The sequence below is a fragment of the Rana temporaria genome, chromosome 1 (genome assembly GCF_905171775.1).
Source record: "Rana temporaria chromosome 1, aRanTem1.1, whole genome shotgun sequence".
Classification (NCBI taxonomy): domain Eukaryota; kingdom Metazoa; phylum Chordata; class Amphibia; order Anura; family Ranidae; genus Rana; species Rana temporaria.
This window is the reverse complement of record NC_053489.1, coordinates 278,579,206-278,605,278: the sequence shown is the minus strand read 5'-3', so window position 1 is coordinate 278,605,278 and position 26,073 is coordinate 278,579,206. Positions and strand designations below refer to the sequence as shown.

The 26,073-nt window shown below is 45.5% G+C and overlaps 1 protein-coding gene across 3 annotated transcripts in view; it reads left to right on the top strand.

Annotated features, from left to right (window-relative positions):
* VPS13A (vacuolar protein sorting 13 homolog A) overlaps positions 1 to 26,073 on the top strand; it is a 466,977-nt gene that overhangs the window by 222,497 nt on the left and 218,407 nt on the right. For all 3 annotated transcript variants that reach the window (XM_040355879.1, XM_040355888.1, XM_040355872.1), the window contains exons 34-35: positions 2,951 to 3,098; positions 13,697 to 13,841. In XM_040355879.1, the coding sequence (XP_040211813.1) occupies positions 2,951 to 3,098; positions 13,697 to 13,841 (293 nt within the window). The remainder of the gene's footprint in view (positions 1 to 2,950; positions 3,099 to 13,696; positions 13,842 to 26,073) is intronic.

Genomic DNA, 26,073 nt, shown 5'->3' with positions numbered 1-26,073 from the left:
ACCTGATCTGAAACCTATTACACTGCTTGTGCAGCACTGAGCATGTGCGAGATCTGCAAGGCTGAAATCCAGGAAGTCATACAGTCTGGCTTCATGATGCCCACACTTAAGATGGCCCCAGTCAATTTCTATTTTATAAAGTGTCTAAATGCTGTAACAACCTAACAAAACGGACCTTGGTTTACAGACTAACTTTACTAGAATACATTAAGCTTGTGTATTACAGGGGTATTTATATTTAAAAAGTAAAATTGTGGCCGGAACTCCACTTTAACTATTTTTTTCCTCAGTTTAGGCCGATATGTATTCTATTCTACATATTTTTGGTAAAAAAAAATTCGCAATAAGTGTATATTAATTGGTTTCCTCAAAAGTTATAGCGTCTACATAATAGGGGATAGATTTGTCACTTATTTTTTACTACTAATGGAGACGATCTGCGATTTTTATCGTGACTGTGGCATTGTGACGGACATATCGGACACGTTTGACACTATTTTGGGACCATTCACATTTATACATCAATCGGTGCTATACAAATGCATTGATTACTGTATAAATGTGACTGACAGGGAATGGGTGAACACTAGGGGGCGTTCAAGGGGTTAATTCTGTGTCCTAGGGAGTGATTCTAACTGTGTGGGAGAGGGGACTGATGAGAGGAGACCGATCGTTGTTCCTATATACAAGAAACATACAATCAGTTTATACACACAGATCCACGCCCCTGCTCTGTGATGAGCAATCGCGGCCGCCGGGCACGCGCATCGGGTACATAGTGATGAGGCGTGCGCTCACCAGAATGCCGGTAAAACAAAGATGTCATATGACGTCCGCCCGGAGGGAGGAAGGGTGCCTGCCGCCATCATTTTACTAAACGGTGGTAGGCAAGTGGTTAAATTGGACCTTCACCCTAGATAAAAACATATTTTCCCTTGCCTTCTCTCCTTCTCTCACTTTGTTTTTTTCATTCTTCAGTTTTGGGTTTTTGTGCTACAGGGCAAGAATGATGCTTGCCCCTCCTGAATTATGTGTATGTGCAGATATGCCATAGGGGTTTGGGTCCCAGTTGAGCCCTGCAGCACATTTACGCACATGTGGGCTTTCTCACCAATTCAAAAGGCAAAGTAGAAGTCCCAAACCTCCACGTGTCTGCACAATTGCGGAAAAAAAATCCACCTGTATGCAGATGCAAGGCTGCTGTTAGAAATCATAGAGCAATGTACAGCCTACTTGACAGGGCCCAGAACACCCCAAAAAATATCACATGAAACACAACAAAATTCCTTCTAAAGCTCTGTGCATTATTGAGATATTGGGGTTCATTCACATGGGTGCTGTGGCTTGTGCAGGAAGACTATGCTACTCTAGGGACACAGCAGCTATATGTACACAGATACAGGTCCTAATATGACAGGTGTGTGGGTGCAGGTGTACAGCCATAATAAAATGACAGCGTGCATTCATGGCCTCTCACCCACGCCTGCATACTTGCTAAATTAGGACCTGTGGCTGTGTTTGTAGATCTGCTGTATCCCCTTCGAGTAACTGGCTCTAGCTGCATGAACAATACATTCATTCACACAGCCAGCGTAACTGTGTGAATGAGTCCTTAAAGCTCATTCACACGTAAAGTTGGTGGGGGGGTTTGGTAAAAAGCCCATGGTTAAACTGCGATTTTACTACCTACCAACCGTAGCCATGGCAGACATTGAGAGCAAAGCACATGAAAAGAAGTCCTTAGAATAATAAAAAAAAAAAAGTATTTTTTTATTTACATTTTTTTAACTGCCCTGTTGGGGTCCTTGGTTAAATATCAGGGGTCACATTTGAGACTGAGAAAGGGACTGAGCTTTATCATTCCATTTCTCTGCGGCATCAGCTGCACAGATGAATGAATAGGAAGCACTCTGAGGCTTCCTTTTCATTTACAAACTGAAGCATATTAAAATCAGTTTACTTCGCTTCAGTCATGAATGAACTCGGGAGGGATCGGCACCAACCGCTCACTGGGTTCATTCAGATAAGAAAGGAGCTGATGAAAATGATATATATACTTGCCCCTTCCCCGTTACATATCATGAGACCTTCTCCTGTATGCCCACAGCAGCAGCTAGCATGAGAGGAGAGGGGGATGTCAGAAGCACTGTGGGGCACACGGGGCCCATAGAGCAGGGGGGTGGGGATTCAGCACAGCCAGTGGGAGAAAGAGAAGAAGCTGTAGCGCTGCATGGGAAAGTGTAAGAGGATCAGTAATAAAGCAGTACAGCTGGCCCTGATGGGGTACAGGAGGGTCAGCTGTACTGGCTTATCAGTGGCCCTGCACAGATTTGCCGCAGGACTCAAAGCCAAACAAAGCTCATTGGCACATATGTGCATGTGCTAAACTAACAAAGATTGTGAAGCCAGATGGGGGGGGGGGTGTCACTAAATGGAACTGAAGTTCCTCTTGAAGGTTTTTGTATGGCATAAACCAATTTGTGTTCGAGCTACATGTCTTTCAGCTCTTAACCAATGTTTGGTATTGGGTCCTCATAACAAACACAATAGATGGTGCTGTGGGAGATTTGGATAGAAAAACAAGACGTCTTCAGCACCACTGTTATATTTGTTTTGCTTGAAAGCGGCATTATATAGGTCAGAATGGTTACATTTGAAACCCCTTTAGGGTTCTTTCCTTAAGGACATAGTGAATATGTTGCCTTGAGGAAGGTACCCTACAAGGCCCTAAAACATTGACCAATCTGACCTATGTAAAACTGCTTTCACATTTAATGGGTGAAACAAGTATAGCAGGACAGGGGGTGACATTTTCAGATAAACACATTTTAGCATTTACACTTGTAAACTTGTTTAATGGCAGATGAAAATAGAAATTCACAAAGGAATATTTTTTTTGTACCTATGAATATTATAGCTTAGAGTGACTACATTTTATTTTCTTCCACAGAACAGTTTATGAAAAAGGTTCATTAATATCAGAAATAGAGCTCCTGCAGCCTCTAAATATGGACATCACAATTGAGCGCAACTTGGCTGCTGCCTGGTACAATGACATTCCTGATATTAAAATCATTGGACATCTCAAACCCATGAGTGTAAGTTTTATTCACTGAAATTTGAGGATAAGGGCGGGAGCATGAAACTGGTCTATTCCTGAATATAATGAAATAACATTTGTGAAATATAGTGCTCTAAGTTGACAGATATATTAAAAATGACCTCTGGATGAATATATTATATAATCATATTTCTGTCTCCTTTTTAAGAGTTTTGGTTGCAGAATCCACGTGTAAATAAAAAAAAAAAAAAATAGTGATATAGACCTCTACACTTGTTTGCATGTCTACTCTTTTAATCCTGCTGCTGCTTTCGATTTCTCCTGTGAAAGTTTTCCCATTCCTGTTTCCTGTCTTCAAGTGGCTCTGTCCTATTACAGAGACTCAAGGAGGCAACTTTGCTTGTGTGCTTCCATTTTTTTCTATGGATGTGTTACCTTACATCCACAGAAGCAAAGAGCCCCAGTACCATGCTACCCCCTTCTCTCCCCTTCTCTAGCTGCTGATTAACAGCAGCTGGAGCTTTTGCTGTCCCTAGTGTACAGTACATGTAAAGGGCATAGTGTGCATGCTCCTCTTCCCTCAAACTTCTAAGTTGTGAAGATGGTGGCTAATTGGGAAGGTGGGTAAGTGTTTAGGCTTACATACAAGCAAATAATGTAACAGGGAATGTTGCACTGCTTGACCATTATCCATTCATTAAAAAAATACTTTTATTTATTTATTTCAGGTACTTGTATAGCGCTGTCAATTTACACAGCGCTTTACATATACATTGTACATTCACATAAGTCCCTACACTCAAGGAGCTTACAGCCTAAAGTCCCTAACACACATTCATACATATACTAGGGGCAATTTTAAAGGCTAACATGTACCTTCATAAAAAATACACATCGAAATAGCATATCAGAGTTGACTGGCACAACTTTTCTTTGTTTCAGCATGACATTTCTATAATATTGCCACCATATTTGGAAGATAAATGCAGGATGAACACTTAAAGGGTTTTAAAGGTAATTTTTCCCCCCATAAATAGCTAACTTTACCCTAGTGCAGTCCTCCTTCACTTACCTTATCCTTCGATTTTGCTTTTAAATGTCCTTATTTCTTCTGAGAAATCCTCACTTCCTGTTCTTCTGTCTGTAACTACACACAGTAATGCAAGGCTTTTTCCCTGGTGTGGAGAAAGCCTCTTGAGGCGGACAAGCAGGAGTGTCAGGACACCCACTAACACACAGCTCCTTTCTCTATCTGCAAAGTAGAGAGTGTCATGACTTGCCTGCTCGCCCCCTCCCCCCTCAAGAGGCTTTCTCCACACCAGGGAGAAAGCCTCGCATTACTGCGTGTAGTTACAGACAGAAGAACAGGAAGTGAGGATTTCTCAGAAGAAATAAGGACATTTAAAAGCAAAATCGAAGGATGAGGTAAGTGAAGGAGGACTGCACTAAGGTAAAGGAAGCTATTTGGGGAAAACATTTTTCTCTTCTGTTCATGGACGGACACAGCAGCCTTTGACCTTAGGGTTATATCCGCTTCCTTCCAGGAGAGTTAGGCAGAAACAAAGCACTTTAAGTGTTAACACTTTCCTCAGTGCAGCTCCTCCCAGGGGGCGTGGTTCCCCGGGTATAACCCACACTCTGCTCTAGCAGCTCCATTTTTTTCCTGCCTAACAGGAGAGTACAGGCACTCTGGAGTCCTGTACTCTGGAGATTTTTTTTCTTGCGATTTTCTCACCTTTTATTATTTTGTTCCTGCATTTTTGAATCCTGTGATTCTTCTATCAACAGCCGACTGGGTGACAGGCTGGGTCTTGACTCTTGTAGTCCCCCCATGTTCGGCCATCGAGCGTGTGCCGGCCCACAGCTCAGCTTTGGGACGTCCACGACAGGCCCCATTGCTCCAGGGGCGGTCAGGGAACTACATGTTCCAGGACACACATATGACCGGTCTCTATGGCTTTGTCACAGTGTGTCTGGCCGACAGCCATGCCGTTAGTGGACGTTGGTTCTGTCTGGGATACCTCCAGCCGGTGGTTGCAGGACAGGTAAGTAGTGGCCCCTTGCTCAGGTAAGGTGGTATGGCTGGTGTTTTCCCTGGAGAGGTCGACTGAGGGTCTGCCCTGCTTTGCTCTCTCCCCTTCCTCTCCCTCCTTCCCCTGACTGGGTAGCGGCTGTGAAGGGGGGCCTCCTGGGTTTTCTTTATTACCGCCGGGGCCCGTGTGTTGTTGGGGGACTGTGTTGTTACTCTGGGGGGTGCTGCTGTGTTATATGAGGTGATTTTTACCTCAGACGGTGGCCATCTTGGAAATCTCTTGGTCTCTTGTGACAGTTTTAGTGCTGTGATTCTTCCCTGAGGTGACAGACACAGCACAGTCAGCACATCAGAGCACACCTCAGGTTTTCAGCTCTCTCTGCAGCTGGGTGGGGTGGTGAGTCCCTGGGAGGCCTCTGCTTCTATTTTTGCAGCCAGGAGGTGACCGGTGGGTTGTTCTGTCTTGCAGTACACAGCGGTGGGGCAATATGGAACCGGAACCTGGTGTTTCTGCCCCAGCAATGCCTGAGTTATACTTTTAATACCCCTGCTCCTGCCGCATCTGTTGAGGCAATGTCGGCTGTACTTGAGGCGTTTCTCGCCAGGTTTGAAGCAGCTGGTGCCCTGTAGGGGGGTACAAAGCGCCCCCTCCCTGAGCCTGCTTCTGGGGATGTCTCTGTCAATGCAGGCTTAACCCACACGGACTGTGAGGATGACTCTGCCTCAGGGTCAGTAAATGATAGAATTTGTTGGAGCTCTTATTCTGCGGTGCGTGATGCTCATAAACTTGAGGATCTGGCGGGAGCACCAGTTGTGCCGGTCCCTTTTGGGTTCCGCAAGCCATCCAGCACCGCAAAAAAAGTATTTCCCTGTGCTCCTTATTTGGAGCATTTGCTATGTAAGGATGGGACACGCCACAAAAAGTTTTTGCTGTTCCTAAAAAAACTTTGCGGTCCGTTATCCCATTGAGGAGGACTTTAAAATAAATAAATAAAAATAAAGTGGGTCTCTCCTCCGTCAGCGGACCCTCCTGTGTCCAGACTGAGTAAGGCCACCACATTGCCTGTAGTGGGGGCTCCTGCTTTTATGGACCCCACTGATAGGAGAGTGGAGGATGTTCACGGCTGTGGGTTCGGCTGTGAGACCGGTTGTGGCGGGGTCTCTGGTGTCACAGACACTGACTGAACGGGCAGAGTTGTTGCTGCAGAAGCTGGAGGAGCAGGATGGTTCCGAGACCTGCAAGGACCTGGCTGAACAATTGGTTCAGGGTCTAACATTTGTCTGTGAGTCGGCCCTGGATACGCTTCCCTTGCTTTCCAGAGCCTCCGCCTATGCGGTGGTACTACGCCGCCTTGTGTGGCTGAAATGCTGGTCTGCGGACCGATCCTCCAAGAAGGCCTTGGTGGATTTGCCCTTTAAGGGTGAGCGGCTTTTTGGGGCGTCCCTGGATGACATTCTTAAGGAAGCCACAGGTGGTAAGAGCACACTGCTCCCACAGTCTGGGGAGGGCAAGGAGCCTCGTCGTAGGCAAGGGCCCTCTTTTACTACCCCAAAGCGTTTTTTTTTCGTGCGCCCTGTGCTGCAGGGAAAAGTTTGCAAGGTGCTAAGGCGCCCGCTGCAGGGCAGAAGCGCCCCTGGTTCCGCAAGCCTAACAACCCTGCGGACAATCCTGCTTCCGCATGAAGGTCTGCCCCCGCCCGGGTCTCGGGTGGGGGGCCGGCTTCGCGAATTCGCGACTCGGTGGAGGTCTCTCCTCTCCAACCGTTGGGTTTGCGAAGTAGTTTCCTCGGGGTACAAGATAGAGTTTCTCTCTTGTCCACCAAACAGATTTTTCCTTCCAGCCTCCAGTTTCCTCCGGTTCGTCGGCAGGCTCTGTCAGGGGCTGTCCAGGATTTTCTGGTCAGGGGAGTGATTGTGCCAGTTCCCTCGATGGAACTGTTTCAGGGGTTTTACTCCAATCTGTTTGTAGCCCCCAAAAAGGAGGGGTCCGTCCAATCCTGGACCTCAAGGCCCTCTTGCTTCGTCAAAGTGCAAAAATTCAGGATGGAGTCGATTCGCTTGGTAATAGCAGCGCTCCATCAGGGGGACTTCATGGCATCCTTGGATATCATGGACGCATACTTGCATGTTCCCGTATGCACAAGGCACCAGAGGTTCTGCGCTTCGCGATCAGGAAGGAACACTTTCAATTTGGCCTAGGCACCACAGGTTTTCACCACGGTGCTCGCCCCGATACTGGCCCTGCTGAGACAGCGAGGGATCGCTATTGTGGGATATCTGGACGACCTTCTCCTGAGAGCTTCCTCAGGCTCAGAATTAGAAGAGGACGTGTCTATCACGTGTCAGACTCTCCAAGAGTTTGGCTGGCTTCTGAATATCCAGAAGTCAGTGTTGGTTCCGTCTCTGCGTCTGGAATACCTAGGGCTAGTCCTGGATTCCGCGGAGGCGAGAGTTTTTCTCCCAACGGAGAAACTTCAGACTCTGCAATCTGCGGTGCAGCAGTTGTTGACTCAGAAGTGGTCGTCTCTTCGATTCTGCATGAGGGTTCTGGGTCTGATGGTGGCCTCTTTCGAGGCAGTTCCTTATGCCCAATTCCACACCAGGGAACTACAGAAGGAGATTCTGTCACGTTGGGACTGGCTCCCGTCTTCTCTGGATTCCCAGATTCAGTTGAGTCAACTGGTCAAGTCTTCCCTGGTGTGGTGGCTGACGTCTCCGGTGCTTCGGGCCGGGAAGTCATTTCTGCCATGTCACTGGACAGTGGTCGCGACGGATGCCTGCCTCTCCGGCTGGGGGGGGGCGTTTGGGGCACCCAGTCAGCCCAGGGGCGCTGGACTTAGGAGGAGTCTCGCCTGCCGATCAATGTTCTGGACTCCGAGCACTCAAGCTGTTCCTTGCCGGGTGGTCCCTGGAGCTGCAGGGCCGACCGGTCAGGATCCAGTCCGACAACGCCACGGCCGTGGCGTAAGTCAATCATCAGGGAGGCACACGAAGCTCGGCTGCAGCGCTGGAAGTAGCGCACACCATTCGGTGGGCCGAAACGTCCGTTCCGGCTCTATCGGCCGTGTACATTCTGGGTGTTCAGAATTGGCAAGCCGACTACATAAGTCGCCAATCAGTCGACCCAGGAGAATGGTCACTTCACCCGGAAGTGTTTCGAGCTCTGTGCAAAAAGTGGGGCACTCCAGACGTGGATCTTCTAGCGTCCCGTCTCACCCGGAAGGTGCCACGGTTTGTGGCCAGGTCGAAGGACCCGTAGGCGGACGCGTCAGACGCGTTGGTGGCTCCTTGGGGTCACTATCGACTGATTTACGTTTTCCCTCCTCTGAAGCTTCTTCCTCGCCTGCTGCGCAGAGTTGAAGCCGAAGGGATTCCAACAATCCTGATCGCCCCAGACTGGCCTCACCGCTCCTGGTACGCGGACCTGGTGCGTCTGGTGGCAGACGCCCCCTGGCGTCTACCTCTGAGAACAGATCTTCTGTCGCAGGGTCCGATCTCCCACCCTGCTTTACAGTCGCTGGCTTTAACGGCGTGGCTGTTGAGAGCCAGGTACTGATGGACCGAGGCCTGTTAGGCTCGGTGGTCTCTACCATGCTGCGTGCACGGAAGTCTACTTCACAAAAGATTTACCATCGTACGTGGAAGGCCTACATCTCTGTGTGAGGAGATGAAGTGACACCCTCGTTCATACGTGGTGTCTAGGATTCTGCTGTTTTTTACAGCGGGGAGTGGATCAGGCTCTCGCCTTGAGTACGGTTAGAGTCAGATTTCGGCTCTGGCCGTTTACTTTCAGCAACCCTTGGCGGCGCACTCCTTGGTGCGTACGTTTGTACAGGGGGTCCGACATGTGGCTCCTCTGGTACGCTATCCACTACCCCCATGGGACTTGAATTTAGTCCTTTCGGTGCTTCAGGATGCTCCCTTTGGGGACATCCGAAAGACCCCTTTGTTGACTCTGTCACAAAAGGTGTTTTTTCTGGTAGCGATTACCTCGATCAGACGAGTGTCTGAACTGGTGGCCTTGTCTTGCAAGGCTCCCTATTTGGTCATCCATAAGGATAAGGTGGTGCTGCGGCCGCAGCTGTCTTTTCTCCCGAAAGTGGTTTCGGCTTTCCACATTAATGAGGACATTGTTCTTCCATCCTTATGTCCTCAGCCGAAAAACCAGAAGGAGGCCACTTTACTTTCCCTGGATGTGGTTCGGGGCCTACAGGTGTACTTCTCTGCTACGGCTCCGTTCCGGAAGTCGGACTCACTGTTTGTGTCGGTGACTGGTCCCAGAATAGGTCTGCCAGTCTCTTCGGCCACCATTTCTGTGCTTCAGGCCTATGCCCTAAAGGGGCGGGCGCCTCCCTTTTGGGTTACGGCGCATTCGACCAGGGCGATCGGTGCCTCTTGGGCTTTCCGGTATCAAGCCTCTGTGTTACACGTGTGTAAGGCAGCGACCTGGTCGTCGGTCCACACTTTTTCACAGTTTTACAAGGTGGATGCGAGTGCATTTTCTGATGCCTCCTTCGGCCGCAAGGTGTTACAGGCGCAGGGCTGTGGAGTCGGAGTCAGAGTCGAGGAGTCGGAGTCGGGGGAAATTTTGGGTACCTGGAGTCGGAGTCGGCAAACAATGCACCGACTCCGACTCCTACTAAATTTAGATTGGAATAAAAAAAAAAAAAAGCAAGTTTAAATGTCCCAATTCACAAAAAGTTATAATTAATGACTTCTCTACTGTAAAATAAAGACCAATGCATGCAGTGCCTCACGTAACCGCAAAACGAACACGTTAAGTGACCGTGAAGAAGCATGCTTTTCATGTGCTTCACTATATGGCATGCAACGCACAATTAGGAGCTGCAATACTTATACTTTCCATAGTGTTGTGTTCTGCTTTTACAGGGAACGCATGTTAGAGAACCAGTAAGTGTCCAAATAAAAAAATTCCAACAGGAGTTTTATAAAGCACTAAAAGAAGTTGAAAAGTATGATCGCTCATCAAAACTTACTGTTGAAGAAGCCATCCTTGTTTATCCAGAGATCGTTAGTGATGTGGCCAGAATAGTTACTGCAATGCCACCCACCCAAGTCAGTGTCGAAAGATTATTTTCAGCCCTAAAAATAATAAAGTCTGACTTAAGAGCTTCTATGAAAGAGGATCTGGCAGAGGCAATTCTCTTCCTTAGAACTCTACATTGAATTGATTTGCATTTGCTAAGCCTAGAACTACATTTCAAGATTAATATAAACCATTTCTAGGTTTTACAGATTTTGTTTTTGGTTCATTATAGATAGTTTGTTTTTGTTCTAAAACAACCAAATAATGTGGTTTGTATTTTTCAACTGGTAAAGATCCTGTTCCTGATGTTTATGCCTGCTGCTACTATCCAGCCACTTGATTGATTAATATTTTTTTTTTTATAAAACTTTGTTTTCATTGTGTTTGTCTTTTGCTTAAACTGTGCAATACAGTAGACTGTTGGCTTCCCAGCCAGTAGTCCTGTGGTAGGTTGCGTTTCTTTCCCTCAAGGAATGTATAAAATACATTTGCATATTAATACAGAGGAGTCGGAGTCGGAGTCGGAAGTACATAAAACTAAGGAGTCGGAGTCGGAACATTTATCTACCGACTCCACAGCCCTGTACAGGCGGCAGTTTAAAGTTGGAGTTCCTCTGTTGAGTAACTCCGGTTTTGTTTGGGGTGTAGCTTGGTTTGCTGTGTTGTTTTTCCCACCCCTCAAATTTTTTGACACTGCTTGGGGACGTCCCTAAGGTCAAAGGCTGCTGTATCAGTCCATGAACGGAAGAGAAAATAGGATTTTTGTACTCACCGTAAAATCCATTTCTCTGAGTTCATGGACGGACACAGCACCCACCCCTCCTTTTTTGTTTGTACTGCTTGTTACGAACTGGAGCTGCTAGAGCAGGGTGTGGGTTATACCCGGGGAACCACGCCCCCTGGTTGGAGCTGCACTGAAGAAAGTGTTAACACTTAAAGTGCTTTGTTTCTGCCTAACTCTCCTGGAAGGAAGCGGATATAACCCTAAGGTCAAAGGCTGCTGTGTCCGTCCATGCACTTGGAGAAATGGATTTTACGGTGAGTACAAAAATCCTATTTTAAAGTGGAACTCCAGGAAATAAAGTGATATTTACGCTGATACTCCTTCGCTGATGGAAAAACAAAAAAACGCGCTTCACACACAAAGTCTATAGGCAGCAGCTGACGTTGGAAAAACAAAGCAATATATAATATAATAATAATAATAATAATAATAATTGGCGCGGCTATTTATATTATATACTCCTTCGCTGATACTCCTTCGCTGATACTTAGGCAGTTTCTATTCTGCCTGGTTCTCTGAGCCTTTTAAACGGAAGTGACCATTACATGTAATAAAGGAACAGGAATATTATGCAAGCCCTGACGAAGCACATCTAGTGCGAAACTAGTTGGCAAACTCGCATCTACTTTTCCTCTAAAAATAATCTTTTCTTCTTTATTTGTGATTCATGAAAATGTGGTCTTGACCATGTATATCTCATTATGTTAATAATTTTATATTTATATAATTAAACTATTTTTGATACTACCAAAAACCTTGTGTTTTGTGCGCCTACCTTTGATACTAAGAGCAACACACCTCACATTAAAAATCCCTATATTTGGAGAGGAACCGGCTTTCTTCCCCCGATATATGCTAACTCTTTTATTTCTACAATTTTGATGGGATTGTGAGTGCCTGTTGCTCGAGAGGAAGTCATTCATTCACCTACATACTTGTTTCAAAGTGATATTTACATTTTGACTAGTCCAAAGAAGTTGTCTGTAATGCTCTTTAAACTAGGTCCAAAAAGCTGCTGCGATCTCCCCTTTTCCATTCAAAGAACACCTTTTTTTCAGCTAATGGAATTCCAAGCTTTTTTAATTTAGTGCCCACCTTTAGCTTCTGCTTTTCTGGTACCTTGTGGATCATCCGGTCTTCTGGTTGCTTCCTGCCTATAGTTCCTTTCTAGCCACCTGTGACCCTCCTCAGCACCAGCGGTTTGGGTTAAAAGTACATTTTCTCATTTTGTGCTCCATGATGATCTCCATTATGCAGTGCAACGTGTCTTTACATACACACACTGAGGACAGTCCTGCTGCAATGGGTGACTTCAGTCCATGCTCGTCGATTGCTAGTGAGTTCTCAGTTTTCTAGAAAGGAACAAAGTCTGCAACAAGGAACTTGTGATCCCTATTATTCTAGGGTTTTCCTTCATGGAGTCCTTTACAGCTCTGCAACATGAACCTCAGCCCTCATGTACATCCACAATACCTTTTAATATCTACTACAAATGTTTTATTGGTCTGTGTGCAACGGTGTTGATTTTAAAGTCACATTTTAGTCAATTCAAATGTTTTTGTTTTAGCCATATTTTAATAAATATCTCCGGTACATTTTAGTCGTCTAAAATCTCCGGTACATTTTAGTCGTCTAAAATCTCCGGTACATTTTAGTCGTCTAAAATCTCCGGTACATTTTAGTCGTCTAAAATCTCCGGTACATTTTAGTCGTCTACAATCTCGCGTACATTTTAGTCGTCTACAATCTCGCGTACATTTTAGTCGTCTAAAATCTAATGGATTTAGTTAAATTGTTATTCATTATTAATTTCTCTAGAATTTCCAAATTCACTATATACTCCTGGAGTAAAAATCTAATAACGTTGTTATTTATGGTATTGAGGTTTGAACAAACTCGACGGATTTAGCCGTTGTGATATATATAACCACTGTTTATTTTGTTTTTGTTTTAGTCATAGTCTTTTGACTAAAATTGCATTTTAGTTTTAGTCGTCGTATTTGTCCTCTGAATTGTTTTAGTCGATTAAAATGGTGTTAATTTTGTTGCCAAAAATATTTTGGTTGACAAATATAGCACTGGTGTGCAATTAATGCAAAAGTCAACCTGCAGGGGTTATAAGCGCACTCTGGCAGATTCTATACTGAACATGCTATTGTACGTTCACTCCTAGGGGGGCAGAAGTTCCTATTTTTCTGATTCACATTCACAGCCTTCTCCAGAAGAGCCTGTTTTTTAGCAAGTCCCATATGACTCAACTTATACAGTATATAAGAAATTATTGATCCTCTGATGCAGTGTGTTCTACCTTGCAATTAGGGCATCCTCCTGATAAATATGTTTTTACTATTTTGACAAACTTTAGGCACATTTAGGGAATATTAAGCTTCCTGGATGTAGCATATACAGCTAGTTGGCTACATGATGTTCACTAGCTTTAAAATGCAGCTTTTTTTTTCATGGGTGTCATCATTTTCTATACATTATGTTTTTAAAGTTGTGTGTTTTTTAAATGTGTAAAAAATTCAGAGTGTGTGTGGGATTTGTTTAGAAACTCTATTAACATTTGTGTCTTACATATTTTATGGTTCAGCTGCCTTCTATCCAAAGTAACTGAAATGATAATCTTAACTTTAATTATCTAAATATGTGCAACTGTTTTTCAGCAGTGTTTTATTTTGACTCTTGTTCACAATAATCTGTGACTGTAAAACTAGTTAAATTATGGTGGGATATAATTTGTATAATGCAAGTGTTTTTTTCCCCCTTCAGCTTATGCTAGGACAAGAGGACATAACTGTTATTCTCAGGACGTTAAATGAAAATCTAGGAGAAATCTCAGAAAAAGTGGACCCAGAGAAAAAAAATGTTGGTGGATCTAGCAGTGGTGGAAACAACACCTCTCCTATTTCTTCAGGTACATATAGTATATACTGTATGTTGTATACCTCTGTCCACTAACATTGGCTGTTAAGCATTCTAAACACAGTTCATGGTTTATTGTGATGATATTAGATCTATGTGCACCCGTTGCTCATAAATGTACTGCACATGGGTATCCGCAGAACCTTTTTTTTTTTTTCATGGAGGCGGGGGGCTTCATTTTAAGGTCACCCATGCTCTGCCCATTTTCGACAATGTCATGAAGGGGAGGGGCTTGGTCATCATATAAAGCACAGTCGTGCAAAGTTTTGCGAAAACTGATGCAAAATAGAAGGCTCAAGCTGCAATTTCTAATCTGTTTTTTAACCCCTACTGTACCCCGCCCCCAAGTCCACCCCTAAACACACCCTTGTAAATTATCTCATGAAATTGCCCCCTATGTGGACGCCCATGGTACTACATTTGTAAAGCATTCCATTTACATGGTTTCTTTCGAGTGGTAGATCTTGATGTTCTCAGAGCCCTTAACTCCTCCCACAATAGATAACTACAAGTTGCAAGCTCCAATGCTTGGTTGTGCAGGGAGTAGAGAAGTTAAAAAATATAACACACATTATAACAAAAATATAACACATCCCCATATTGGTAAAGGTTAAAGTCTTGTGGAAGTGGAACATGCCATTGCTCAACTGGTGTGACAGAATATCATTTTAAAAATGAGTTCCTTGCCCCTTAATTATCTTTTACATTCTGCCCATTCATATCCCTACTGAATATTTTTAAATACTATGCACATGTTCAACCAATTTTTTTTAGAATAATAAACTCCCCAGACTTACTGTAATCAGCCACCCAAAAGGAATATTTTTATTAAACTTTATTTTTACTATGCCATTGCTGTTTTGCTTACTCCCACCACACAGACCTTAAACACATGGGGTCCAGACTTGACAAACCTTTTCACTGGGCATTCCCCATTCTTTCAGTTTTAATAATGTTTCCTATGCCCTATCCGTTCTCTTAAAAGGTTCACGTGATGAAGGGAATACAGGACACTTGAAGCATAGAAAATGATATCTTCTGGATATCAGCTGGTCTAAGCTAGATACTTTAGAACAATTTTTCCTCTTTATCTAGAGCCAGAAAAACTGAACTCTGGGCACAAAAATAATTGTTTACGTGTATATCTCAATAACTGCAAACTCTGGGGTGAATATAGAGGAGTGTCTATATGTCAAAATGTCATATCATTTAAAGTGACACTAAACTCTGGTTTAACCACTTGACCACTGGGCACTTAAACCCCCTTCCTAACCAGTCCAATTTTAAACTTTCGTGCTCTCACAATTTGAATGACAATTACTCAGTCATACAACACTGTACCCATATGACATTTTGTGTCCTTTCTTTCACACAAATAGTTTTTTTTTGTGGTATTTAATCACTGCTGTTTTTTGTTTGCACTATAAAAAAAAAGACTGAAAATTTATGTAAAAAAAAAAAAAAAATGCGTTTTTCTTTGTGTCTGTTATAATATTTTCCAAATAGTAATTCGCAGTCCCACTAAAAATCGCTGATCACTGCCATTACTAGTAAAAAAAAATAATAATAAAATTACATAAATCTATCCCCTATTTTGTAGACGCTATAACTTTTGTGCAAACCAATCAATATACGCTTATTGCAATTTTTCTTTTCTTTTTTTCTACCAAAAATATGTAGAAGAATACATATTGGCCTAAACTGATGAAGAATTTTTTCTGAAACTATTTGTGGGACTAAAAATGTGACGTCAATTTTGTTTGGGTACAACGTCGCATGACGACGCAATTGTAAGTTAAAGCAAAGTAGTGCTGTGTCGCAAAAAAATTGTCATGTCATTAAGGGGGAAAATCTTCCGGGGCTGAAGTGGTTAAAAAGTACATTCTATTGCTCTCAGCCTCCTCCAAATACCCTAATCATTTATTTATTTTTATTTTTTTAATGCTCCATTGTAGACTCATTTTAACCAAGTGAACCAAGTCCCCCTTCTGTCCATTTTGCACTTTATATTCACATGCCTTTGTGAATACAATTATTACAGTGTGTTGCACTTAGACCTGTGCAGAGAGCTGAGCTGTGGGAGGGACCAAGCAGGCAATATAGACTACCTGGAGGGAGCAACAAATACAAGACCAGTCACACTACACAAGGGGAGAGAGAGGCTGGCACAGGAAGCTTTTGCAAAAAAAAAGTTTAATGCTGGATTGCTGCACACATATAAAAGAAACATACCAAACACACCAAGATTGAAATGGTAATACATGTCTCCTGTATTTATTTAATATTTGCTTATCCCATAGTTCAACTTGTTTTTTTTATAAGTTTTTTTATTTAAAGTGTCCATACAAAGTATTTGTGTGGCGAACAGGCAGTAAAAGACACATTTAAACATGCCCTCAATCTCCTTTGTATCTATAGGAGGCATTGTGGAGAAATTGATCCTCCTCGGAGACATTTAAAATCGTAGTTTTTCATATTCCTTTCTATTGCTACAGAACCCAGCCGATTTCCAGCCTTCTAATTTAAACAAAAAACGGCAGGCATTTCTAAGCTGTTAGAAACTATCTGAAACCACTACAAATTCTGGATAGACCCTCTGCAGACTGCTATATACACCCTTTCCTATGCAATGAAAAACGGGGATCTTTAGTTCACACATATTGCAATACATGTTTAAGCCAGCCAATTGTGTCGAAGTAATCCCTCTTATGACCAGTCCTACACTGCTTTGCCACTGCAAATGCTACAGTGGACACCATGCCAACCTGGGGCATAAATACACAAGGTGGGGGAGAGTAACTAGGTTCAGGTGTGGTCACTGACCTGCATTACAACAGAGAAATTATATACCTGTGCTCAAATCCCAATAGCTTGTACATATATTTAACCCCTTGCCGACTGGCTCACGCCTATATACATTGGCAGAATGGCATGTCTGGGCAAAACAACATATGAGTACGTTGTTCCTCTTAAGAGCCGCTGGAGGCACGAGCCTGCAGCACGGCCATGTGCGATCGCCGGCACGAGAGCCAGCACAGGGATTTAAACACACAAATCCCTGTTCTGTCACAGGAGAGGAGACATATTGTTTTTTTCTACTAAGTAGGAACAACGATATGTCTCCTCCCCCAGTCAGTCCTATCCCCATACAGTTAGTACACATCCAGGGAACACACATTTAACCCCTTGATCGCCCCCTAGTGTTAACCCCTTTCTTACCTGTGAGGCCCCATACTCACGACCAAACATGTCTGCTGAAACTGGCCCGCAGGCCAGTTTCAGCAGACATGTTTGGTCGTGTGTGGGCGCGAGCGGGCCGAATTCCAGCAAACATTTGCCCGCCGGGCCTTTTCCCAGCGGGCAAATATTCCTGGACTTGTTTTAAAACAGCCCGCTGGAATTCAGCCCGCTCGGACATGTACGGTCGTCAGTACAGACCTACCGTACATGTCCAGGCGCCCGCCGTCCCTCGCATGCGTCGAATGACTTCGACGCATGCGTGGAAGCATTTTAAAGGCGGGCCGCCCACGTCGCCGCGTCATTGTCGCGGCGACACCGCGGACACGCCCCGCGTATTGTTTACGCGCGGACTTCTGTACGATGGTGTGTACAACCATCGTACAGAAGCCCTCTGGCAGACATGTATGGTGAAAACGGTCCGACGGACCGCTTTCACCATACATGTTTGTCCGTGTGTACCCGGCCTGACAGTTACACAGTAATCAGTGCATTTTTATAGCTCTGATCACTGTATGTCAGTGGTCCCAAACAGTGTCCGATCTGTCTGCCGCAATATCACAGTACTGCTAAAAATCGCAGATCACCGCCATTACTAGTAAAAAAAAAAATATATAAAAATGCCATAAATCTTTCCCATAGTTTGTAGACACTATACCTTTCTCTTTCGTTCATGGATGGACACAGCCTTAATCTTGACATAGTGGGAATAGGCTATCTATCTTTAGGAGTGACTAGGCAGAAGTGTTAACTTCAAAGCAGAACTGCCCCGCCCAGGGTGTGGTCCCACGGACTATATCCCCTCGGCCTGCACCAACCAATTCAGTTTTTTGCGAGAAGGAGAAGACATGGCTCTCTTCAGGCCCATGGCTTGGAGGCTTTTAGTTTGGATTAATTTTTTGGATTTTTTATTTATTTTTTTAAGTTTTTCCTGCGATCTTCAATCAACTGCCGACTGGGCGACAGGCTGGATCCCAGTTTCGGCCATCGAGCGTGTGTTGACCATAGCTGCGCGCTGGGTCATCCACGACATGCCCGCCGCTCTACGGGTGTCCGGTGAGCTATACGCTCCAGGGCTTGCATAAAGACCGATCTACAGGGCCGTACAGTTGCAGTAGCCTGGCCGACAGTCATCTCCGTTACCATGCGGAAGATGCACTGTCCAGGATGCTTCCAGCATAAACCCACAGGAAGGGTAAGTAGCTACTACCTTGCTTAAGTAAGAAGACAGAGCTGGGCATCCTTGGAGAGGTGAGTAAAGGGCCTCCCCCCACACACTGCAAGGCTGGACTTTTTTACTGTCCTGGAGTTAGGGTGTATTATTATGATAAGCTTTTTGATAGGTTAGGAATTCCTGGGACTCCTGAGGTGCTCCATAGATGTATTCCATATACACACACGCTGTATGTTATTAAAAAATAATGATTTTAACAGGATATAATGTGTACGTGGAATACATTTATGGAACACCTCAGACGTCCCAGGAATTCCTAAACTGTTGAAGAATTTTACTTTCTCTTTCAGTAACCCTGTCCTGCAAAGTACAGGGCAGGTTTTACAGCACAGAATTGTATAGTGGAAAAGACAGAGAACAAAGGAGAGTACTCACAGGTAAAGGCTGAAATTTTCAGTCATCCCCAGGGAGAGCTGTACTGTCTGCTAGGCAGGAGGAAAGAGATGGAGGGTGCACTGTGATGATGATCTCTTCCTCTTCCTGCTCCTCCCATCTGTCCTTCATCTGTGAAAGCCCGGACTGACTCAGCCAGACAGGAACCTGAGGAGAGAGACAGTTTTCCCCCAAATGCTGCATCAGAGAGGAGATTGGCGTCCCAAGTCCCAGCGGGTCTCCTTCACCTCAGTCTATTATTCCATTGTCGGTATTCACTGCAAGGCAGAAGCTGGGAGGTGGGGCACTCGGAGGCAGAGCAGAGAGGAGAAAGTCACATCCTCCTCCTCCTCTGCCTGTGTTGGTCCTGGCAAACAATGTTTTCTCTGCAGCTGACAAAAGGCAGTGGTGGGCTGCGGAAGCCCCGCGGTGGCAGCGGGTAGGTGACAAAATCAGTGGGGTTAATTCAGCCCTGTTGTTACTTCTATAGTTCCTGCCACAGCACCCCTGAAAGCAGGAAGCGGAGTGATATTCAGCTGTCAGGGGTGCTGTAGCCGGAACTATAGAAGTAGCATCGGCAAATGCGGCCTCTTGCCTGCTCACTCCGCGATCAGAGGCTGAACTCACAGCAAACTTAAAAGTACTCCCATTCGCAGAGTAGCAGCGCTGCCATTGTTTATTACCCGAGGTGCTGAAATAGAGAACCTGCACATCTGCTGCAAATTCTGCTGGCAAAAAAAGTCCTGGGGTGTGTTGGGTGTGCCGCATAGGCGTGCGCACGGGGTGTGCCGGGTGTGCATACCCAGGCACACCCCGTGCGCACGCCTATGCGGCAATCCTAGATGCCTTCGTAGCCAAGGTGGAAGCAGCGCATGTGAGAATAGGGGCTAGAAAGCGCCCCCTCCCTCCGCTAATCTGCTGGGTACAACTCAGATGCGTTGCCGGATCCAGCTAGCACTCATGACCCTGGCCCTGAGGTATCTAAAGATGCGGACCAGAAACCCTCTTTAAGAGACTTTCTTGAAAAGATGGACCTCGCCCCCGATAGTGGACCCTCCTGTGTCCAGATTAAACAAGCTCCCGCCTTCAAAGACTCTGCGGACGAGAAGGCTGAGGCGATCACCCGCAACCTGTACACGGTAGTGTGTTGACGGTATGCCCAACCATAATTGGGGCCCTGGTGTCTGACACGCACGGAAGGGGCAAAGATGCTGCTCTATGGGTTACAAGCATCAGGCTTCCTCGAACGGTAGCCCTAGCTGACCTACTAGTACAAGGCCTAAAATTCATTTATGAATCAGCCTTGGTCACTTGGTATTCCTCTGCTGTCCAGAGCTTCAGGTCAGGCGGTGGCGTTACGCCGTCTACTTTGGTAAGATTTGGTCCGCCAACCAATCTTCCAAGAAAGCTCTGATGGACTTGCCCTTTAAGGGCAACAGACTTTTTGGAACTCCCCTGGATGACATAATTAAAGATGCTACAGGAGGTAGAGCACACTGCTCCCACAGTCCAAAAAGGGGGAAGGAGCCACGCCATAGGCAAGGGTCCTTCTTTACCGCACACAAGCGTTTTTTTCGTCCGCCCAGTACGGCGGGTAAAAGACCACAGGCCAATAAATCGCTTGCTCAGGGACTGGGACGTCCCTGGTTTCGCAAACTCAACAAACCTGCAGACAAAGCTACTTCCGCATGAAGGTTTGCCCCCACCCATCTCTCAGGTGGGGGGACGTCTTCGCGAATTCGCGACCCGGTGGACATCTCAGGTCCCCGACCGGTGGGTTTGCAAAGTAGTGTCTTCAGGGTACAAGATAGAACTTCTATCTTGCCCACCAAACAGATTTTTTTCCCTCCAACCAACTCGTCGGGAAGCCCTTTTGGGGCAGTTCAAGACCTGCTGAAACGCGGGGTGGTTATTCCTGTCCCAGTACAGGATCGGTTTCAGGGATTTTACTCCAATCTGTTCATAGTACCAAAGAAAGAGGGCGTTCACCCAATTCTGGACCTCAGGGCCTTTAATTGCTTCATGAAGGTACAAGATTCCCGGATGGAATTCGCTCTGTCGTCACTGCCCTCCAGCCGGGGGACTTTCTGGCATCCTTGACATCAGGGATGCCTATTTACATGTCCCCATATGCACAAAGCATCAGAGACTTCTGCGCTTTGCGGTTGGGAAAGACCACTATTAACTTGTGGCTCTCCCCTTTGGCCTGGCATCGGCACCAAGGGTGTTCACCAAGGTGCTTGCCCCAATTCTCGCCCTACTAAGACAACGTGGCATCGCTATCGTGGGCTACTTGGATGACCTGCTTCTGAGGGCTGCTTCAGCCTCAGATTTAGAGGTGAGTGTGTCTATAACATCAGACCCTCAGACACTTGGGTGGCTACTGAACATTCAGATGTCAGTAATGGTAAGGACTCAACGCCTAGTATATCTGGGATTGATTCTGGACTCCTCAGAGGCAAAGGTTTGCTTCCTTGTGGAAAAGTTGCAGACCCTTCGGGCTGCGGTGCGGTAGTTGACATCCCAGAAGGGTCGTCACTCCGCTTTTGCATACGAGTCCCGGGCCTCATGGTGGCCTCCTTCGAGGCGGTACCATAGGCGCAATCTCTTACGCGAGTGCTACAGAAGGAAATTCTGTCCAGATGGAACAAGCGCCCATCATCCCTGGATTATCTAATCAGGGTGAGCCACTTGGTCAGGGCCTCCCTTGTTGGTGGCTGACCTCACCTGCACTTCTGTCCGGGAAGTCGTTCCTTCATTTCACTGGATAGTCATCACGACGGACACCATCCTTACCGGAGGGGGACCCAGGGACGCTGGTCTCCGGAGGATTCACATTTGCCGATCAAGGTCCTGGAGCTTCGGGCGATCAGGCTGTGCCTCTCCACATTGTCTCTGAGGCTACGAGGGCGTCTAGTCAGGATCCAGTCGGACAACGCCACGGCGGTGGCATATGTCAACCATCAGGGAGGAACAAGTAGCTCGGCTGCAGCGTCATAAGTCGTTCACATCCTAAGGTGGGCAGAAAGGTGCATACCGGCACTGTCGGCCATATACATTCCGGGTGTGGAAGACTGGCAGACAGACTACCTGTGTCGCCAGATGATGGACCAAGGAGAATGGTCTCTGCACCCGGAGGTGTTTCTGCTCCTTTGCCAAAGATGGGGCACGCCAGACGTAGATCTCCTGGCGTCTCGACTCAATCGGAAGGTATTGAGGTTTGTGGCCAGGTCAAGTGACCCATGGGCGGACGTGACAGATGCGTTGGTGGCGCCGTGGAGTCAGTACCGGCTAATCTATGCCTTTCCTCCTCTAAAGCTCCTGCCTCTTCTGCTTCGCAGAGTGGAGGCAGAGGGGATTCCTATGATCCTAATTGCTCCGGATTGGCCTTGGCGTCCTTGGTACGCCGATCTAGTGCGGCTAGTAGCAGACGTCCCTTGGCGTCTACCGCTGAGAGAGGACCTGCTGTCACAAGATCCCATACTGCATCCTGCTTTACAGTCGCTGGCTTAACGACATGGCTATTGAAAGCCAGGTACTAAGAGACCGGGGTCTGTCGGATTCTGTGATTCCTACCATGAGAAAGGCTAGGAAGTTATCCTCTAGGAGGATTTATTATTGCACTTGGAGAGCTTACTTAGCCCTTTGCGAGGAAATTAAGTGGAATCCTCGGACTCGTATAGAGTCCTGCTGTTCTTACAGCGCGGGGTGGACCAAAAAGCTTGCTTAAGCACGATTAAGGGGCAGGTATCTGCCCTGGCTGTTTTCTTTCAGCGACTCACTCTCTAGTGAGAACATTTGTACAGGGGGTTCGGCATGTGGCCCCTCCGGTCCGTCCTCCATTACCTCCGTGGGGATTTGAATAGCAGACGCACCTTGGCGTCTACCGATAGGAGAGGACCTGCTGTCGCAAGGTCCCATAGGTCATCCTGCCTTACAGTCAATGGCCATGACCTCTAGGTCATGGCCATTGACTGTAAGGCAATGGTCATGACCTACGTGCCTCAGAACCACCGTTTTGAGAACATTAGGGAAGTTCCCTTGTTGACACTTTCTCAGGAAGTGGTCCTTTTGGTGGCTGTTAGGTCAGTTAAGATGGGTTCTGAGCTGGCAGCCTTGTCATGAAAGGCTCTCTATTGATCTTCCACAAGGATAAGGTGGTGCTGCATCCGCAGCCTTTTTTCTTCCTAAGGTCATTTCGACCTTCCATCTCAAGGAAGACATTGTACTGCCATACTTGTGTCCTCATCCGTCGAATCCTAAGGAGACGACGTGGCATCCCTCGGATGCTGTCCGAGCTCCGAGAAGATACTTGTCTGTTACTGCTCCTTTTCGGAGTTCAGACTCGCTGTTTGTTTCAGTGGCTGGTCCCAAGAAGGGCCCAGCGGTCTCATCGGCCACTATTTTGAGGTGGACCCGACAGATCCTGATCAGGCTTACGTCATAAAGGGTCGGGCGCCTCACTATCAGGATGCATTCGACTAGGGCAATGGTGCCTCTTGGGGTTTCTGACATCTAGTGTCTGTTTCCCAGGTGTGTAAGGCGGCGACCTGGTCGCCCAGTCACACTTTCACTAAACTTTACAAGTTGATGTGAGTGCATCTTCGGATGCTTCTTCGGCCTCAAAGTTTTGCAGGCAGCTGTTTAGAGTTACAACTCCTCAGTTGAGGAGCTCTGTTTTGTTTTGGGGTGAAGTTTCATTTTATGCTTCCCGCCCCTCATTTTGACACTGCTTTGGGACGTCCCACTATGTCAAGATTAAGGCTGTGTCCATCCATGAACGAGAAAATATGATTTTATGCTCACCGTAAAACCTCTTTCTCTGAGTTCATGGATGGACACAGCACCCACCCCTCTTTGTCTGTACTGCTTGCTACGAACTGAATTGCTTGGTGCAGGCGGAGGGGATATAGTCAGTGGGACCGCACCCTGGGCGGGGCGGTTCTGCTTTGAAGTTAACACTTCTGCCTAGTCACTCCTAAAGATAGATAGGCTATTCCCACTATGTCAAGATTAAGGCTGTGTCCATTCATGAACTCAGAGAAAGAGATTTTACGGTGAGCATAAAATCCTATTTTTGCGCAAAGCAATCAATATACGCTTATTACGATTTTGCCAAAAATATGTAGAAGAATATATATTGGCCTAAACTGATGAAATGTTTTAGGGATATTTATCATAGAAAAAAGTTAAAAAAATTTTTTTTGAAAATTTACATTTTTTTATTTGTAGCGCAAAAAATAAAAACCACATAGGTGATCAAATACCACCAAAAGAAAACTCTATTTGTGGGAAAAAAAGGACGCAAATTTTGTTTGGGTACAGCATTGCATGACCGCGCAATTGTCAGTTAAAGCGACACAGTGCCAAATTATAAAAAGTGATCTCATCAGGAAGGGGGTAAAAAACTATAAGGTGCTAAAGGGGTGTGAACATATTAACACTACAAATTCTGGATAAACCCTCTGCATACTGCTATTCATTTTTGTACAGCAAACTGCAATAAAAAACAGGGATCTTTATTTCACACACATTGCATGTTTTAAAACAAATTGTGGGAAAATAGGCCTAATTTCACACTCTCAGCGCTTATGGGGCTATAGGTATTTACAACTCTGCAAATAAAATTATGGCTAGGATATGGATAAAGCAGCTGCTCAAAATAAAACAAAACATGTATACATAGTAAAATAGTGATAAAAATCATCAAGAGTCTCTATCAATAAAATACAGCAGCGCTAGTGATCAGAGCACAGTTCAAATCCGATCACTCATTCACATTCAAAGAGATAAATGAAGGTAAGAAAGTTCTCCAGAGATCAGAGGGTGCACAAATATTCCGTGACAGAAAGGGTTGCTCTTCAAGACAATTTCAACTGTCCATGATTGGAGATATCACTCGTGAGCCGAGCAGAACATGCGAGAATCCAGTGACAATGTCCCTTCAAGGATGTCTACTCACCAGATTGATGTTAAAACAGGCTTTGAACAGTAATGGCATCGAATTTCCTTTTCCTCATGGAGATGATACTCCAGCAGTGAGTTTATTACTGTGAAACGCCGCAGGTGTGTGCGGTAGTGGTAGCAGGAATACGAGGCGTTAACATTGGAGTAGGCGTGGCTGTCACAATATGAACACTATTTAACACTGACTTGTAACCAGCGAGATTGCGCTCTCAGAAGAAGTCGGAAGGACGAAACGTCAGGGCGCAATCTCGCGATACTCTGATACACGTATGCCTGACGCTGTGGTTCAGCTGTGCTCCAACTAGGAGAGTGATTGGCTGTGCTAGCGGTAAACGCTTGCATTCACGAGGTATCTATCACCCTCTGTGAGCCGCTGACCGGCTGAAAGGCATTACACTCTGTATCTGTTACTGCTCTGTGGAGCTTTTTTTGTTGCGGTTTGTATGCATGATTTTTAACGGCATGTTACAATAAAAGTTTTTAAATGGTATCACACCATATCGAGCTTTTTTTATGTGCCCTGACACCGTATGGTCATTAGGAGTACTGCATGCTGCTGGAATATCATCTCCATGAGGAAGAGGAAATTCGATGACATTACTGTTCAAAGCCTGTTTTAACATCAATCTGGTGAGTAGACATCCTTGAAGGGACATTGTCACTGGATTCTCGCATGTTCTGCTCGGCTCACGAGTGATATCTCCAATCATGGACAGTTGAAATTGTCTTGAAGAGCACCCCTTTCTGTCACGGAATATTTGTGCACCCTCTGATCTCTGGAGAACTTTCTTACCTTCATTTATCTCTTTGAATGTGAATGAGTGATCGGATTTGAACTGTGCTCTGATCACTAGCGCTGCTGTATTTTATTGATGGAGACTTTTTGATGATTTTTATAATTATTATTTTTATCACTATTTTACTATGTATACATTGCATGTTTTAACCCTGGTTTTCATTGCATAGTTTGCTGGAAAGGGTGTATAGCAGTGTGCAGAGTGTCCATCCAGAATTTGTAGTGTCAATATGTGTTCACACCCCTTTAGCACCTGATAGTTTAAATACATGTACCAGCTATTTGGATTTGAGCACAGGAATATCTTTTCTCCGCTATCTGAAACCAGACCTTAGAATTTTTAACATCTTTTTGATCAAAATTTTGGAGAATGAATTGCTTCACAGTACAGGCAGCTAGAGGGGTCAGGGATAGCTTGATCTTTTACTTCTTAAGAATATGCAAGTACATTAATGTTCATAGTCTTGGTACAAGTGCAATTGAAATATCAAAAGTTCCAGAAATGTTACCCCTTTAGTCATACCTTACAGCTCACACCTACTGGTCTGGTCCCAAAGTAGTTAAATTGATGCGCTAACCTGGCTTTTCAGGTGCATCTAATAATATAGAAATTGTAAG